At 37.9% G+C, this 15,821-nt stretch overlaps 1 protein-coding gene across 9 annotated transcripts in view; it reads left to right on the forward strand.

The window, feature by feature from the left end:
* anks1b (ankyrin repeat and sterile alpha motif domain containing 1B) overlaps positions 1 to 9,660 on the forward strand; it is a 300,917-nt gene extending 291,257 nt beyond the window's left edge. For 5 of the 9 annotated variants that reach the window (XM_066705629.1, XM_066705625.1, XM_066705627.1 and 2 more), the window contains 5 exons: positions 69 to 206; positions 1,294 to 1,464; positions 5,595 to 5,705; positions 7,357 to 7,448; positions 7,660 to 9,660. In XM_066705629.1, coding sequence (XP_066561726.1) covers positions 69 to 206; positions 1,294 to 1,464; positions 5,595 to 5,705; positions 7,357 to 7,448; positions 7,660 to 7,768 — 621 coding nt within the window. In that variant the 3' untranslated portion in view covers positions 7,769 to 9,660. Of the gene's footprint in view, positions 1 to 68; positions 207 to 1,293; positions 1,465 to 5,594; positions 5,706 to 7,353; positions 7,449 to 7,659 lie in introns of all 9 variants that reach the window. The other 4 variants (XM_066705628.1, XM_066705630.1, XM_066705631.1 and 1 more) reach the window with 4 other exon arrangements.
* Positions 9,661 to 15,821: the final 6,161 nt, after the last annotated feature.

The following is a 15,821-nucleotide window of genomic DNA, read 5'->3' on the forward strand; positions in this document are numbered from 1 at the left end:
TGGATTCTTCTGGTGAAACAGTGCCATTCCCCTGCTCTAAATCTCTGTCTAATATTTGTGTTTGGCAGAATATAATTGCTGAACATGAAATCCGCAACATCTCCTGTGCAGCTCAGGATCCTGAAGATCTCTCCACATTCGCATACATCACGAAGGACTTGAAGTCCAGCCACCACTACTGCCATGTATTCACTGCGTTTGATGTAGTGAGTATGCCTCTCATCACTTTTAGTAGCATACACTCATTAGTAGAGGGCAGTTACTATCACAATATCACAGAACCGATTAAAAAAATAATTATAAATGAAAGTTATGTTGCCCAATCTAAACTGTTTATTTTTGTATGCTTTAGTTATGGTACATATAATGGTGTGAGTACTGCAGGTGCTTTTTCAGATCTGCTAGCTAATTTATATTTAATAAAGAAATGAAATACAGCTTTTACGATATTTGTTTTAGATAATAGATCATTTTTAAATACTACACAAATATGATTTCTGAGATCTCACAAGCACACTACACCACAAATTACTTCATGGAATGTAGTTCCTTACAGACTGATTGTATACTCAATGGGTTTCACTACAGTCCATTGAATACACCGCCTATGATATCAGGATTTCCTCAAACAAAATAAAACAAAGAAAACCTACTCAACAGATTTTGCCATGAAGTCAGTATTGCAATACAGGATTTTTCCTAAAATTATGTTTGGTTCGTTTTTAAAGAGGGAATTGATTATTTTTTTTGTCTTACGCTAAATATGTTTTGGTCTTTATGATTAAAATGATGGGTGCACAGGAGGAGATTTAATATACTATAATGAGCAGCTGCACTCATGAGGGATCTGTTTCTGGCAGCCAGTGAACATGAAATGTTCTTGTGCTTAGGAATAATCCCAGTTCTTCTCTGGGAAATTATGTTGATTCACAATATGAAAAAGTTGCAATCAAAAAAATGCGACTGTAATTACAAACTGCATCTGGTCATTATAACACCGGCCCTGATTTCTCTGTGAAAAGAAAAGATTTCTGTGCAACGAGAAGATTTCCACAAACAGACAAAAAGTGTGGAAAAATGTAACAAATCGCAAACTTTAAACCTCAAACTGTCAGTGAAACTGTCCACCTTATGCACATGTATCAGCCAGTGGTATCCCACACAGTATAAACACTTTAAGGTTATCAAATGTTTTGGAAGGTGGAGTAAGATTTACAATCATCTAGGGGTATGCATATTAAAAAACAAAAAGTGACGTATTTCCTGTTTTGTTGTTTTTTTCCTCCCATGAAGAATTTAGCCTATGAAATTATTTTGACACTTGGGCAGGCATTTGAAGTGGCCTATCAGTTGGCCCTTCAAGCCCGAAAAAGTGGCCACGGTTCATCCACGCTGCCAGAGAGTTTCGAGAACAAGCCTGCCAAACCCATTCCAAAGCCCCGGGTTAATATTCGGAAGTCTGTGGTGAGTATTGCGCCTCCAGCCCCCATCGGCCTTGCTTGCCACCCTTTGTTGCGATCTCAAAAAAAAAAAAAATATATATATATATATATATATATATATATATACTTTTTTTGCCAGAGCTGCTACATTCCACTTTCAATCTCAGGTCGTATATATGGATCATATACTCGTTAGCAGGGCATGTGATCACAGAAGACAGTGTAGGGTTTGTTGCAGACCAAGAGAGTATCTATTTCATTCTTTTGCTTCACTTCCTTTCATTGGCTGGTAAGTGTGTGAAGCTTCTGGTTTTTCAGGGAAGAGAAGAGAGCTTTACATTTTTCTCTTTGAACATGGATCTGTCCTACAGTGTGCAGCTGAACTTCTCATACACCGTCTGTCTGGACGTTTCTATCAAACACATGACTTAACCCCTTTATGACTGTCTTGTTCATTACAACACCTGCTGAGGTCTATCAATAAATAGCAAGGTAACCTTTAATGGCTTTAATAAGGAAATGTCTGTTCAGTATAGAACCACATGCAGTCTTTAGTCAGATTTTTCAGGTTCAAATACATGTCTTCTCTCTCTCCTTTCCCTCCCTTCATCAGCTCCTCCTTTTCTGGTTACATAACTATTTTTTAATCTCTCCTTTTCAATCGTTTATCTCGAGTGTGGTCCCAAAGTCCCAAAAGGACTTCCATCAGGGTTTCTCGATCCAGTATGTCTCATCTTCATTTTGTGTTTTTTGGTTGTCCCCCCCCGTTTCCACATCATCCTCTCTCTCTCTCTCTTCATCAGTCATGCTTCATTTCTTTTTCATTTTTGTCTCATTCTTAAGAAGAAGGGGAGAGAAAAAAAGTGTTTTACTGTTCCTTACAAGTGGGTGTATCCTCCTTAAATGGAGCACTCAGTCTTGTTGTAAGAGAGGGATGATTAATGATGGCATTTTTTCAGTTTGCTACAAAATTGTCTGTTCTGGCCTCCTTTATGCTGGATATTAATAGATCCCCTCTGTAGGAGGAGAAAAATGGCTTCTTCCACCAAGTTGCAGGGGATATGACAACCTCACTGTAACTGGTTTATGAGAGCAAGAACAGCAATTTCTAATTACAGCTTCCTGCACAAGAAAGCAGCCTCGATATGGGAGTCTTCGGTGACTAACAATGCAGAGTGCTTGAGCTATGCCCATAACAAAGACTGCATTTCAGCCTCAGCAGCAGTAGTCTTGAAAGACATATTTTGTAAGTTACAAGGGGGGAACTGTATATTCAGCATTTTTCCTGAAACAGACACTGACAGCTTCTGGCTGTGGTGCATTTCACTGCGGTATATATAGTCAAAGGAGGCAAGTTCTGTGGCTGTGAAAGTATGAACTATATTTGAGTGTCCACCTGTTCACTTGTATTAGCTAGTTGCTATGATCACCAGTCAGGACACAGTGGCTTTTAATGTGTGTATGTGGCAGAACAACACAGCAAATAGAAGGAATGAGCTGATCGCTTTTAATACACCCTGAGTGGAAATTTACCAGGACAGCTGGACAGGAATGGAGACGACTGCCCTGCAGAATGTTTCCTGATCTTTTACCTCACAGAGCCACCTCTTGGGTAAGAGTGAGGCCTCTCTGGGCTGTAGTATCATTGTGCTCCTGCTTTCCCACATGCAGCAGAGTGTCAGTGGTCCCTGGAAGCTGCAGTTTTTCTGTTTGGATTTGTGATTGTTCTGTTATTTAATACTTTTCAAAGTTTTGTCATCTAGTAAATTGTAATCCATTCACATTGCCTAAAATAAGGACTAAGGAAGGACAAAATTGCTATATTATACATTGTATTATTATATATAATGGCTACTGCACTGTGGCAACAAATCAAAAATCAAATCTCCAAGGAAAGTGCCTTTTGAAGTCAAATCACCCACAGACATTTTAATAGATGCTTTAAAAAGACAAGAAAAGTCTGGACTTGAATTATAGGTACATACCTTCTAATCCAGAGCAATAATGATAGGAGATGACAGTGATGTGATGTAGGTAGCTGACAAATCGGAAAATGTCAAAGTACATTCTTGCCGGAATCTGTCAATAAACTACAATGGCTGTAACATAGTAAGTGAAACTCTCCCTCTCTCTCTCGATTTATATATATATATATATACTGAATACAAATATTAATGCAACATGTAAAGTCTTGGTCCCATGTTTCATGAGCTGAAATAATCCCAGAAATCATCCATACACACGAAAAGCTTATTTTTCTCGCATTTTGTGCACAAATTTATTTACATCCCTGTTAGTGAGCATTGTACACCTTGTGCTGGGGACAATAAAAGGCCACTCTAAAATGTGTAGTTTTGTCACACAACACAATGTGATAGATGTCTCAAGTTTTGAGGTAGCAACAGCTCTGGTGGACATTCCTGCAGTCAGCATGCCAGTTGCACACTCCCTCAAAAAGTGAGACTTGAAATCCATATATTAGGGCCTAATTAATTTATTTCAATTGGCTGATGTCCTTAGATGCACTGAAACTTGCTACAATCTTAGAAATTGTTGCCTGTTGCATTTGAAACAATAAGCATCAATATATCATCAATTAGTCAAGTTTGGGTTTCTCTGAGCTACTATGGTGCTTTGTTCTGTATGTGATCTGCAGCCCTACAGCTGCTGACCAGCCCCCAGCATTGACCTTAGTTTTGTGTCTACAATATGTGTATATATGTATGTATGTATGTGTGTGTGTGTATATATATATATATATATATATAGAGAGAGAGAGAGAGAGAGAGAGAGACTGGGAAAAATATAAAATAAATAAATGGCATGTACACCACCCCCCTTCTGAAAGTATGTGGATGACAAATCACTCGGCAGCCCTGCTTTGGCAAGAGCACAAACGCCCTGTGAGTGCCAGCCCTCGGATCTCAGAATATCGCCATTAGAACAGATGAAGGAAAGTGCAATCAACTACCCCTTCATGTTGTTTTTTTAAGTTACATTAATAACACAAATCTGAAGAAGGCAGTCTGGAGTGAACCAATGCAGCCCAGTGATTGAGTAGGGCTCTCACACTGCAGCTGTGCCTGTGAGGAAAGGGATGCATTAAGAATCTCTTTCTCAGCAGCATAATTCCTCAACTCCTTTAATTTCCCCCATTCCCTTTTTAATAATATCTACCAGATTGGCAAAGATAACACACTTGTAATTAAAAAGTAAGATGGCAGAAAAATGTTAGTGTTAAAAGTATATTCAAATGTAGGGGGGTCATAACTTCCTACTGCAATACAACAGAGATTTGGATTAAAAAGTCAGCTTTTGCAAGAAGGAACAGCATAACATTGAAGTGGGGTTAAAGTCACCTCATGAGCTATTGAGCTATGTTGTGTGGCTGTGTGTTTGGGGTCATCATCATCTAAAAATCAACCTTTCACACACCAGATACTTTCCTGAGGTTAATTCATAACATTGAAGAATGGAGGACTACTGTGCCTATATCACATGAATATCCCCTATCCTCCACATTTGTACATCCCTATTTTACTGTATAACATCATCACTATTTCTATTCTCATACCGTCACCACTGGGAGAGGAAAACTTAATCTGTTGAAAATATTCTAAAGTTTCTGTCCTTTACTTTAAATTTTTACTATAAGACAATAGGTTAAATACAGTTCCAGTTCCTGTTAAATACAGGAGGATTGCAAAAATGATTTCCAGATTACACTCTAAATTTGTACCCCACTATAATGGATATATTAAGTGAAAATGTACATATATTTCACACAATAGGTTTAGATTTTGGGAACATTACTGTGGGTTATCCCTTACTCCTTTAACATATCAACAGTCCTGTGGAAGCGGAGTACCACATTTACTTGCCCGATGGGAAAAATGCTTTATTGCAGTTGTTCTGTGGTAAAGCATGCGACACACAGAAACGCAATACAGCCTTTTTTGTCATCTGAATGGCTTCATTTTTCTTCTGCATACCTCATACCTTTCTCACTTACTTTTTTGTATTATTCTTTTACATTTTATTTTTCTTACTTTTTGCTTTGTCTTGTGTTGTTTCTCTAATTTCGCTGTAATTCTGCATTTTGCTTTTCTTGTTCTCTGGCGGCCTGACTCTCTGTGCCCTTGTTCCACTCAGGTCATGCCCCACACTACCCGCTGGTCCCTGGGGCACATTTACACCCCCCACAGGCCTCCACACCCTCCTGTTCCTTCTTCACGACTCCATCCTCACAAAGTTCAGTTTCAGGTCTTCTTACATTTTTTTCCTTCCTTCGTTTCTTTCTTTCTTTCTTTCTTTCTTTCTTTCTTTCTTTCTTTCTGTTTCTTTATCTTCTTTGTTTACGGTTAATGTTCTCACCCATAACATTGCTTTTGATCTCGTTCTTTTTCTCTGTTCTGTTCATATAAATATGAGTTTGTTTCTGTGTTAAGCTCACCGTAAGGCATAGATATATATGTGTGTTTGTATATATACAGAGAGAAATGCTATTTACATTAAGGCCTGTCTGTTTAAAGAAAAGAGCTTATAATATCATTCACTGGACATGTGCGAGATGAAAAGGATTTGTGGTAGTGGGGGGGTGGACACACACTGGTTTTGAGCACTGACTTTTAAAGATTAGATATATTTTGCCAGCAATAAATGCTGTATTAATTTCTGCCTGTCACTCACACCAGGTTAGCAGAATAGGATTAAATGTTAAATATTAATGTTTCCACATGTGGCGAGCTTGATAGAGAAACCAATTCGTTTTTTACCATAATTCGTAACTTCTTCAGTGACAAACTCTTTTTTCTTTTTTGTTAGGATCCCTTAAGTTAATAAAGTTTGTAAAATCAGCTTTGTATGATAATCAGCAAGGACAGTCAGACTTAATGTCATTGAGCCTCTTCAATACAGTTCTAGTTGGCAGTGAAGGTAGTACAATATCCTTTGGCAGGATAATTTCATGTTATGAAAAATGGGTAATGGGCACAACAGAGTCTTAAGCTTTTAAATGAGTGAGAAATTGTTTTTCTAACATCAAAAAACAGATCTGGCCCTAGGCACATTCAAATGTATTTTTTGTATGTTATCAAAAATGCAGCAGGTAGTGCAGTCTTATCAAATCATATTGTATGTTTTGCTCCTTGCAGCAATGCACTGCAGTTACATGTCTATTTGCAAATACAATCAAAACAAAAAACTATAGATCCGCTAGTATATATGATTAACCATTAAATACTAGACAAATCTCTTTCAAATCACATTGTAGACACTCAACAGTAATCAATCGGATGAATCGGAAAGTAAATGTGGATTTCGCAAGGTTGGCCGTGTGCTCAGCAGAAAATAAAGAATTCACTAATCCACTTATCTACCAAATCACTTTTCACAGGATATGTAATACAATTAGTGTTTTCAGGCTGTCAGCAATGATAAATTGAACACCCTTTTGCTGCGAACGAAAACTGCACAATTCCCACCAGGAGTTGCATGAAACCTGAAGACAAACACACAACATAAAGGTGCTGAGCACAGATAGTATAGACAGGACCTCTGGATCAGTGACAGATCTCATACACTTCTTCCTTTCTATTATTGATCATCAGGGACACGAAAGAGTGTGGAGAGGAAGGTTTTCAAATGAATAAAAAACAAAGAAAACTCGTCTCACTGTCAATAAGGGTCCCCTGGCATCACCAGGACGAGGTTTTCATTTGTGTGTGCGTGTGCGTGTGCGCTTTGTCTCGTTCAAGTTGCAATTACAGACGGCTCTGTTCCTACCTTGCTCATTTTTTGCCTTTTTTTTCCCCCTCCCTGTTTGTTTTCCTTTTCCTTTCCTTCCTTTTCTTTGTGTGTTTGTTTTCTCTTGTTTGTTTGTCTTTGTTTTTATTTCTGGATTCTTTCCCAGCAGATTGACCAGCCGTCGATGGAGCAAAAGTCTCACGCTAACGTGCCATGGATTGTGGAACCTGGGCAAGAAGCAAAAAGAGGAATCAACACTAAGTATGAGACCACTATTTTCTAATATACACCCAATGTCCACTCTCCTCTCTGTGTGTGCCTTTGCACTCTGAGCAGTCACAGCACAGCGCTTCCCCTGTGGAGACCTGTGACCCAGTGGAAGGGGAGCCTGCACTGTCTGAGTGACCTTACACCGTTTACTCTCAACACTGCATGACGCTGCTGTCTTTTTTCCTTGACATTCCTCCCACAGTAGCGCGGCAGTGACACTGACGCATGAAAACTGTCCTGAGATGTCCTTAAAGGCAGTCTGTCAAGAGGGCCTAAATCAATGCAGTTTAGACTTGCTCTTACTTTTGTGACATTGATGCAACACTTTTTTTTTTTTTTTTTTTTTTTTTTTTCCTCTTTTCCTATCTTTCTGAGCCCTTTTGGGATTTCTGAAGCCCTCCCCGACTGCCTGAATGAAAATAACCTAAATGCTGCTAAGAGCTGATAATACTTTACAGTGTTTTCACATCCTTCACTAATGTTGTTTGGTTACCTGTGGCGACGGTTTAAGAGCACTGAGGGGGGGTTCATCAGCCGCCATAATGCTTACTGTAGGATGAACTGGTTGAACGCATTGATTGCTGTACACTATGTAGCAAATCCTCTTTTTTAAAGTTACATGTACACGTCTTTTACAAAAGTCTTCATTTTAATATTTGTCCCTTACTTTAAAGCTGTTTTTATTTGTATGTGGTTTAAGCAAATTTCTGCTACCAGCATATTGTTTACTTGATTAAATAAGACAGAAAAAGTTTATTTTAATCTTTCTTATGAACAAATGAATACAAAATCTTTGTGTCCTCAACATTTAAAGGGGGGCTGTTAATATCATGTTCTATATTACAACAAAACAAAAAAACTACAGAACAACACTGTGTATAAAAGTAAACAAGTAAAGAACGTTCTTTTACAATGAAAAGTTTTTGAAAGAAATTTTTTGTTTTCATTTTGAAACTCTGTAGCTTAAAATATCCAGTGTAGCTTGCCCAAAGCTTGAAGTCCATGTTGGATTGGTGAAGATGGCAGTCTTCAAAGCAGCAAGTACAGCAACCCAGCTGTGGCAGTGAATTTGCGGGAATACACTGGATAAGTTATAAAATTTCATATACAGGACAGTGCCAGACGATCAGTTCTTTAACTGTGGATGCAGAGAAATGTAGCCAACTAAAAAAAGTAAAGAATCTTGCACAAAGTATTAAGGACTGCAGCCTAAAAATCAGATTAAATGAAATGTATAATTTAATGCAAAAACAACAACTAACAAACAATTTTTAAAAAACAGGACTTTACTCATCCTGATACAGTATTGATGTCTGGCTTAACGAGGCCGTTTCTCTGAAACATTGCTGAACCTTCTTAAGAGAGCAGCCAGGCTTTGAGCTGTAAAAGCTTCACTAACAGAACCCGGTGACACATTTGTACCTGCAGTTTTCTTCTTAAGGAGCCTACGGGACATTTTTATCTGCGCTGGATACAGACTGTCGTTTAACCATTTTTTTTCTTTTGTTTTTTTTGTCAAGCCTACAGTATCAATATGCATAATGTGAATAGATACCACACAAAAACTTTATTGAGCCAGACCTTAGCTGTGCAAGAACGCACAGTGATGCATTATGGGAGATGGTAACCTAATAACTGACATGCCATCCATTTAAGTATTCATATTGTGAGACATTTTAATGTTTAATATAGGAACCTTATTATATTACAATTATTATTGTGTAATTATGGTCTAACGTTGTCTTAATGTTACATTATTTTTATATGATATGCTGAAACTAAGCTGGGCTTAATAATAAAAGTCATCCAAAAAAAATGAATGAATGTGAGGATGACTTAATTTAGCTTGGGTTTAAACTGAAAATGAATTGTATAATTTATGGTTGGACTGAACTGTAATTCAAGTCAGATGTAATCTTTTAATACAGTATTACAGTACTTGAACAAATACAGTCCTCATGTAAATATTTTGCCAATTCATTGTTCATATATGTATGTAGTCAAAACTCGCAGTAAATAGCACTGGAAACATGGTACCAAAATGAGAAGAAGAAAATGTATGAGGGAAAGGAAATAGTGGCCTCACTGCAACTAATACATGTAAATATGCTTGGGCTTCCAGTCAGAAGATTTTGTAATTTTGGTCATTATTTATATCCTTGTAAAAGCACATGGAATAAACAAAACTTGTACAACCATTAAACCCCTGATGTTTCCTGGTCTTAAATTGAGACTTCTGTGTACGATAATGTGAAATGTAGAAATGTGCAGGGTTTGTGTGTGTGAGAGAGAAAAAGAGTGTGGAGTCTTGTATGATCTTGTTCTTTATTGTACTGTCAAACTGTGCCAGTGATGTATTTATGTGTTTCCACAATATACTGTGCCTAGTCAACACAGAGGTCTGTAAAGCCAAGCTGCACCATTGTGAACATTTACTTCAGCTCAGGAGAGGAGAGGGTGAGAGTGTGGCTAATGTACTGTACCATAGCATCTGAGTGTATTGCCAAAACAGAAGACTGAAACTGTCCAACTTGTACAAGACAGATGATTTCACCTCCACCTCACTGACTCCACAAAGGCCTGGCATGTGTCCCAGCTGTTCACAAAGTGTTGCCCTTGCTCTCGCACCCTGCTGTGAAGGTCAAACCAACGGGTGTCTGGAGGGGAAAGCGATGGAAAGTTTTAACTGCCGAGACCATGGAGTTTCAGGTTTAAAATCGCACACTGCATGTCTGGAGGTTGACATCTCCAACGGAACTATGCTTTATGCCCCTAGTGAGATGGGGAAGAGGGGGCAAAAAAAAAATCCATCATGTGTGCTTCCTCACTACTTACACACCACTATATAATCTCCCTCCAGACTGGTATCGGAGCTATAGGAGGCTACATTATAGTCTTGGCACAGGAAGGGTTGCTGTAGGCAACAGTGGATGTTTCGCCTCCCAATTGGAATTCATAGGGTGGTTGAAATACTTCAAGTAAAAACAGAAAATGCATTTTTCTGTTGAGCAAAAATGAATAATTAATTAATCAAGACTCTCTTGCCAATATTCATGGATATTTATAATTCTCGCCGCCACCAATCTTTATACAGAAAGATTGCCTTTACAGTAAATAACGTGAAATTGAATAAGATTCTAGATTAATGTGTGAGGCCTTCTTTCCATGTTCCCACTGGGATGATTTTTTACAATTACTGCCAAGGCTTTCAAAAGAGTAATGCATTCAATGTTTTGTCTTCCAAAGTGCCCCCCCACCCCCATGACTGATCAACAACAAACCTGTTCTATGACAATGTCATGGCAGTCGTTCCTACTTCAGATTGTAAGTGAGGGTTTTAATTATATTTAATATGTAAAAGGTTGTTAAAATTATGTCATATTGTTAACTGTAAAGTCCAAATATAACATAGACAAATCCAAAGGTTTAAATCATTGACATCAGACAACATACTATTGATACTGATTAAATTAATCAGTTTCTCACACCTTTAAGGTGTACTTACAATGCAATGCAATAAGAGAGTATCTAATTAACTGCATATTGTTGGATAAGGAGATGGCTAATTAAATGGTACTAGTACAGGTGACAGACGCGTATTACTAATATTTAAAATTAGGTCCCCCTGTAAATCTTAACAGTGAATACTGATTGCTCTTTGTTAAACACTTGACCCGGTCATGTCTTGATAACTCCTTCAGAAAGAGTTCAAGATTGAAGAGGCCCAGGATTTCTATGAATATTCAAGATCAGATTCACATTAAAATAATGGGAATGAAACGAGCACCATCTGTCCTCTTGTGTTCAGTTCTCTGGTGTGTGTTTCAACATGGCAATAATCCTGGAAGTTCGGTTTTATCAGAACTTGACTATTTTCTTGCATTACTGTGAAAAACAGCCCATTGGAATAGGTCTAATTCAGTGTAGATCCAAAGGGCAGTGAAAACCCGCCAGACTCGGCACACAAGACACAAGCAGACCACATACACACTACACTGGATGCACTGTGTCTCAACCAGGACATTCAATAACACTGCAGAAATGGCCATTTGTAAATGTTAAGAACTCAACCTATTGCCACTAAATCATTCGTTTACAAAAGGGGTTTATACACCAGGACTGCTATCTATCCTTTTACTAATACCAAGTAAAAGTATGATCATTAGTAGATGCCAGTTATTGATATTAAATTAATCCTCTCTCAACATAATCCAAGTTATCCAAGTCTGAATCGTAAACATTACTAAATATTCCTACTCTTTTTACAGATCTGTAAATATGGAATTGGATTTGTTTATTCAGTCATAACACTGGTTGGCAACAGATGCACTTGGTTACAGACTGAATCAAAACCTTGACCCACCTGCCAATAACAAAATGCAAACGCAGTACTTAATTTGCAGCCTTACATTAGGTAGATGCAATAAAACATCTACAGTCTGGAAGTCTGTGATTGGTGGATGGGTTGAATATTTTGCATACGAGGTATTTTAAGTACTGAAAAAATGTTGACTGTTTGTTTAAAAATGTGTTCTGGATTATTACCAACTCTTTAATAATTTGAAATCAAAACCTCTATTTGATTTATGTAACTGTTCCTTCAGGGAGAAAACTATGGCTTTGTGCTATTTTCAAACTACATTTGTTTTATGGTTTGGGCTTCCATTAACCCAGTTTTACACCTAAAGTAACTTTTCTAAGTTTTCCAGACCAAACTGCAGATAAACAAAACACATTCTTAGGTTAATAAACACACTACAGTCAACCTACAGGACAAGACATGAATGATCACCCCACACATGTAACCTGGTTCTTAACATCCACAAGCATTCAAAGTCAGATGAAGACTGATGAAAATTAAGCAGCAGGACAGAACCATCCACCTCAAAAATTGCACTCAATCATTCAAATGAAGAAAACGAAATCGATTTAGATGGTCTCATTGAGAAAGCAGTGATACATTAATAGACTAAAATCACAATGTATTACCATTTTAGAACTGCTTGTCTTTAAAATCCAATTAATGTTTCAAGTAGTTCACTTAATTATTGCAATATATCTGCAAGGTCATGGGCCATGTTTTTTTTAAGAGCAGGCAGAACTGAAAAGCTTTGCAAAGGTACATTTTCATTTTTTGTACAAATAAATAAATTAAGACAAATTACGTTTATTTTTGGAATGATTAACCATTTGAAATCCTTCTGCGGTGTCTGTGCTATCTGGTAGCTTTGTTTCCCCCCCCCCAACTGCTGAATACCTGCCAAATTAGAAGTACCTCTGGTTACTGTCAAGGCTGGAAGGAATTGAAATGGCTCAAAAACAAAATGAATGCCTGAACAAAATGAAAACAAGCAGGTGTCTGAGATGCACTGTGAAGGAAAGAAAACAATACAGGAATAAAATCCCCTGACAAGTTTAAATAAACACAGAACACACAGCCCTGGCAACAAAGAGGCATTTTCTTGTGTTGTGCATCAAAAAAGCACATTTTCTCTATGCATTTCTTCTGTTGCATCAATAATGGAGTGAGCGGAGACCATAATACGACCGAATGGGCAAATGGTTCCAAAGTATCTACATGACTCCAACTTTAGTCACAAACTAATTAGGGGTTTCTCATTAAAAACATCTTGAAAAATGCATGAGAACAGGAAATACAAATATGGTCATGAAGTGACACAATCCACCTTTTGTGTAATGCATATTTTTTGTAAGTTGTAGAATAGTTTTGCTATGGATAAATAAGGAAACAAATAAAATAAACAAATCTCTAGCAGAGCATGTATGTGTATTGGTATGGCAGCAGATACCAAAATCAATCAATCTCAATTGATTCCCTCTGTAGTTTGCAAACAGTACAGACTGGGAGGGCTCCTCTATAAGTAATACAGTGGCTCTCAAAAGTATTCACCCCCCTTGGACTTTTCCACATTTCATTGTGGAATTAATATGGATTTAATCAGGAGTTCTTGCCACTGATCAATACAGAAAATGTCCGCAATGTCAAAGTGAAAAATGTAATCTGCAAATTGCTCTAAGTTAATTACAAATTCAAAACAGAAAATAATGAATCACCCCCTTCAGTCAATATTTGGTAGAGGCACCTATGGCAGTGATTACAGCCATGAGTCTATGTGGATAAGTCTCTACCAGCTTTGCACATCTGAACACTCCATTCTTCTTTGCAAAATTGCTCAAGCTCCATCAAGTTGGGGACCTTTGGTGAACAGCAATTATCAACTCTTTCCACATATTCTCAATTGAATTGAGGTCCGGGCTTTGACTGGGCTGCTCCAGTAAATTGACCTTTTTGTTTTTAAGCTACTCCAGTGTGGCTTTGGCTGTATGTTTGGGTTCATTGTCCTGAAGATTAATCTTCTCCCAAGTCCCAGGTCTCTTGCAGACTTCAGCAGGATTTCTTCCAGGATTCCTCTGTACTCTGCTGCATCCATTTTGCCCTCTATCTTTAAAAGGTTTCCAGGCCCTGACACAGAGAAGCATCCCCATAGTCTGATGCTGCCACCACCATGCGTCACTGTAGGGATGGTGTTCTCAGGATGATGTGTGGTGTTAGACTTGCACCAAACGTAGCACTTAGTGTTGAGGACAAAAAGCACTATTTTGGTCTCATCAGACCATAGAATCTTCCTCCACTTGGTCTCAGAATCTCCCACATGCTTTCTGGCAAACTCTCTAGCCGAAATTTGATGTGAGTTTTTTCTCTCCCATAAAGGCCACTTTTGTGAAGCACCCATGCTACTGATGCAATATGCAGTGTCTCCCAGCTCAGCCATGAAACACTAACTCCTTTAGAGTTGCCATAGGCCTCTTGGTGGCCTCTCTGACTAGTGCCCTTCTCGCCTGGATACTCAGTTTTTGAGGATGGCCTGATCTAGGCAGATTCAGAGCTGTGCCATATTCTCACCATTTCTTAATAATGGACGTTACTGTGCTCCATTAAATATTCAAATGTTCTTATATCCTACCCCTGATTGGTGATTTTGAATAAACTTATTCCGGATTTACATTGAATATTACTTAATCTTCGTGATGACGTTTTTGTTAGGAATTGTACTAACCAGCTGTGGGACCTCCCAGAGACAGGTGTATTTAACCTGAAATCATGTGACACACCTTAATTAAGGTGGACTCCATTCAGCTAATTACGTTACTTCTAAAGACAATTGGTTTCACCACAGCTCAATCAGGTGCGTCATAGCAAAGGTGGTGATTACTTATGCATTCAATAATTTTCTATTTTCTATTTGTAATTAATTTAGAACAATTTGCAGATTATATTTTTCACTTTGACATTATGGACATTTTCTGTGTTGATCAGTGGCAAAAACTCCTGATTAAATCAATTCTGATTTCATGTTGTAACAATGAAATGTGGAAAAGTCCAAAGGGGGTGAATACTTTTGAGAGCCACTGTATGGTGTGAATAACTTGATACAGAATATTTACATTCAAAGACAAACATTTGACAAAACCACAGCTTAACCTTCAGAATTTGCTGGTTTGTTATTCCCTATTCCAGCCAAGAGAGAAGAAATGATCCACACCAACAAGTGTGAAGTTGTGTGTCAAACAATGTTACCAATTTACCAAACAAACAACAAAACAAAGTGTACCTTTCTGGTCACTATATATCACGGCAAAAAATTTACAATTTAGTCTGTTCTAATTTTTGTTAATACTGCACTGATGAACCCTGTGTCAAGCATCTCAGCTCTATGTTACCAGTCAATATGTAGACAGTGGAGATTACTGGATTACTGTCCTCATTCACCTTGTTCACATCAAGTTAGTTGGACATGCCTGCTACTGTAGCAGCATAGCCTGGGAACAGAGCTGTGTATCTATAGAAGCTTTCAATTTAGGGAATAAAAGACCTTTAAGATCTTCCAAATGAATAGAAAGGACTTAAAATGTCATTAACTGGAAACCTCCGGGGCGCCAGAGTAAAAATACATCGGCATCTGCAGGGGGTTTGGAGCCGACTGGGATTTTCTTTTGCCGCCTCCTTAATTATTTTACACTCTATTTTTACTATGTCTCGTTTAGAGGGCAGGGGAATTGCTAATGTTTGTGCGCACTTGATTTTCCAACCTTTTTCTTTTAATGTCTTCATGCTCTGAAAACATAGAAAGGTTTTCAGGGCAAACTGCAAAAATGAGGCACAATGTATAACTGTAATTATACCATTTAATCACAATGTCAGGATATTATCCACCAATATTTCCTTCAGTGTTGGAAATGGTGTTTTAGGTACAAAAGGAAGAATGCTGTGATTTACAATAGCAGGGTTGCTGGTATCTTACTGATCCTAGAATCTCACATAAGTTTCAAATAGACACAGGA

The sequence above is a fragment of the Amia ocellicauda genome, chromosome 5, assembly GCF_036373705.1.
Source record: "Amia ocellicauda isolate fAmiCal2 chromosome 5, fAmiCal2.hap1, whole genome shotgun sequence".
NCBI classification, from domain to species: Eukaryota; Metazoa; Chordata; class Actinopteri; order Amiiformes; family Amiidae; genus Amia; species Amia ocellicauda.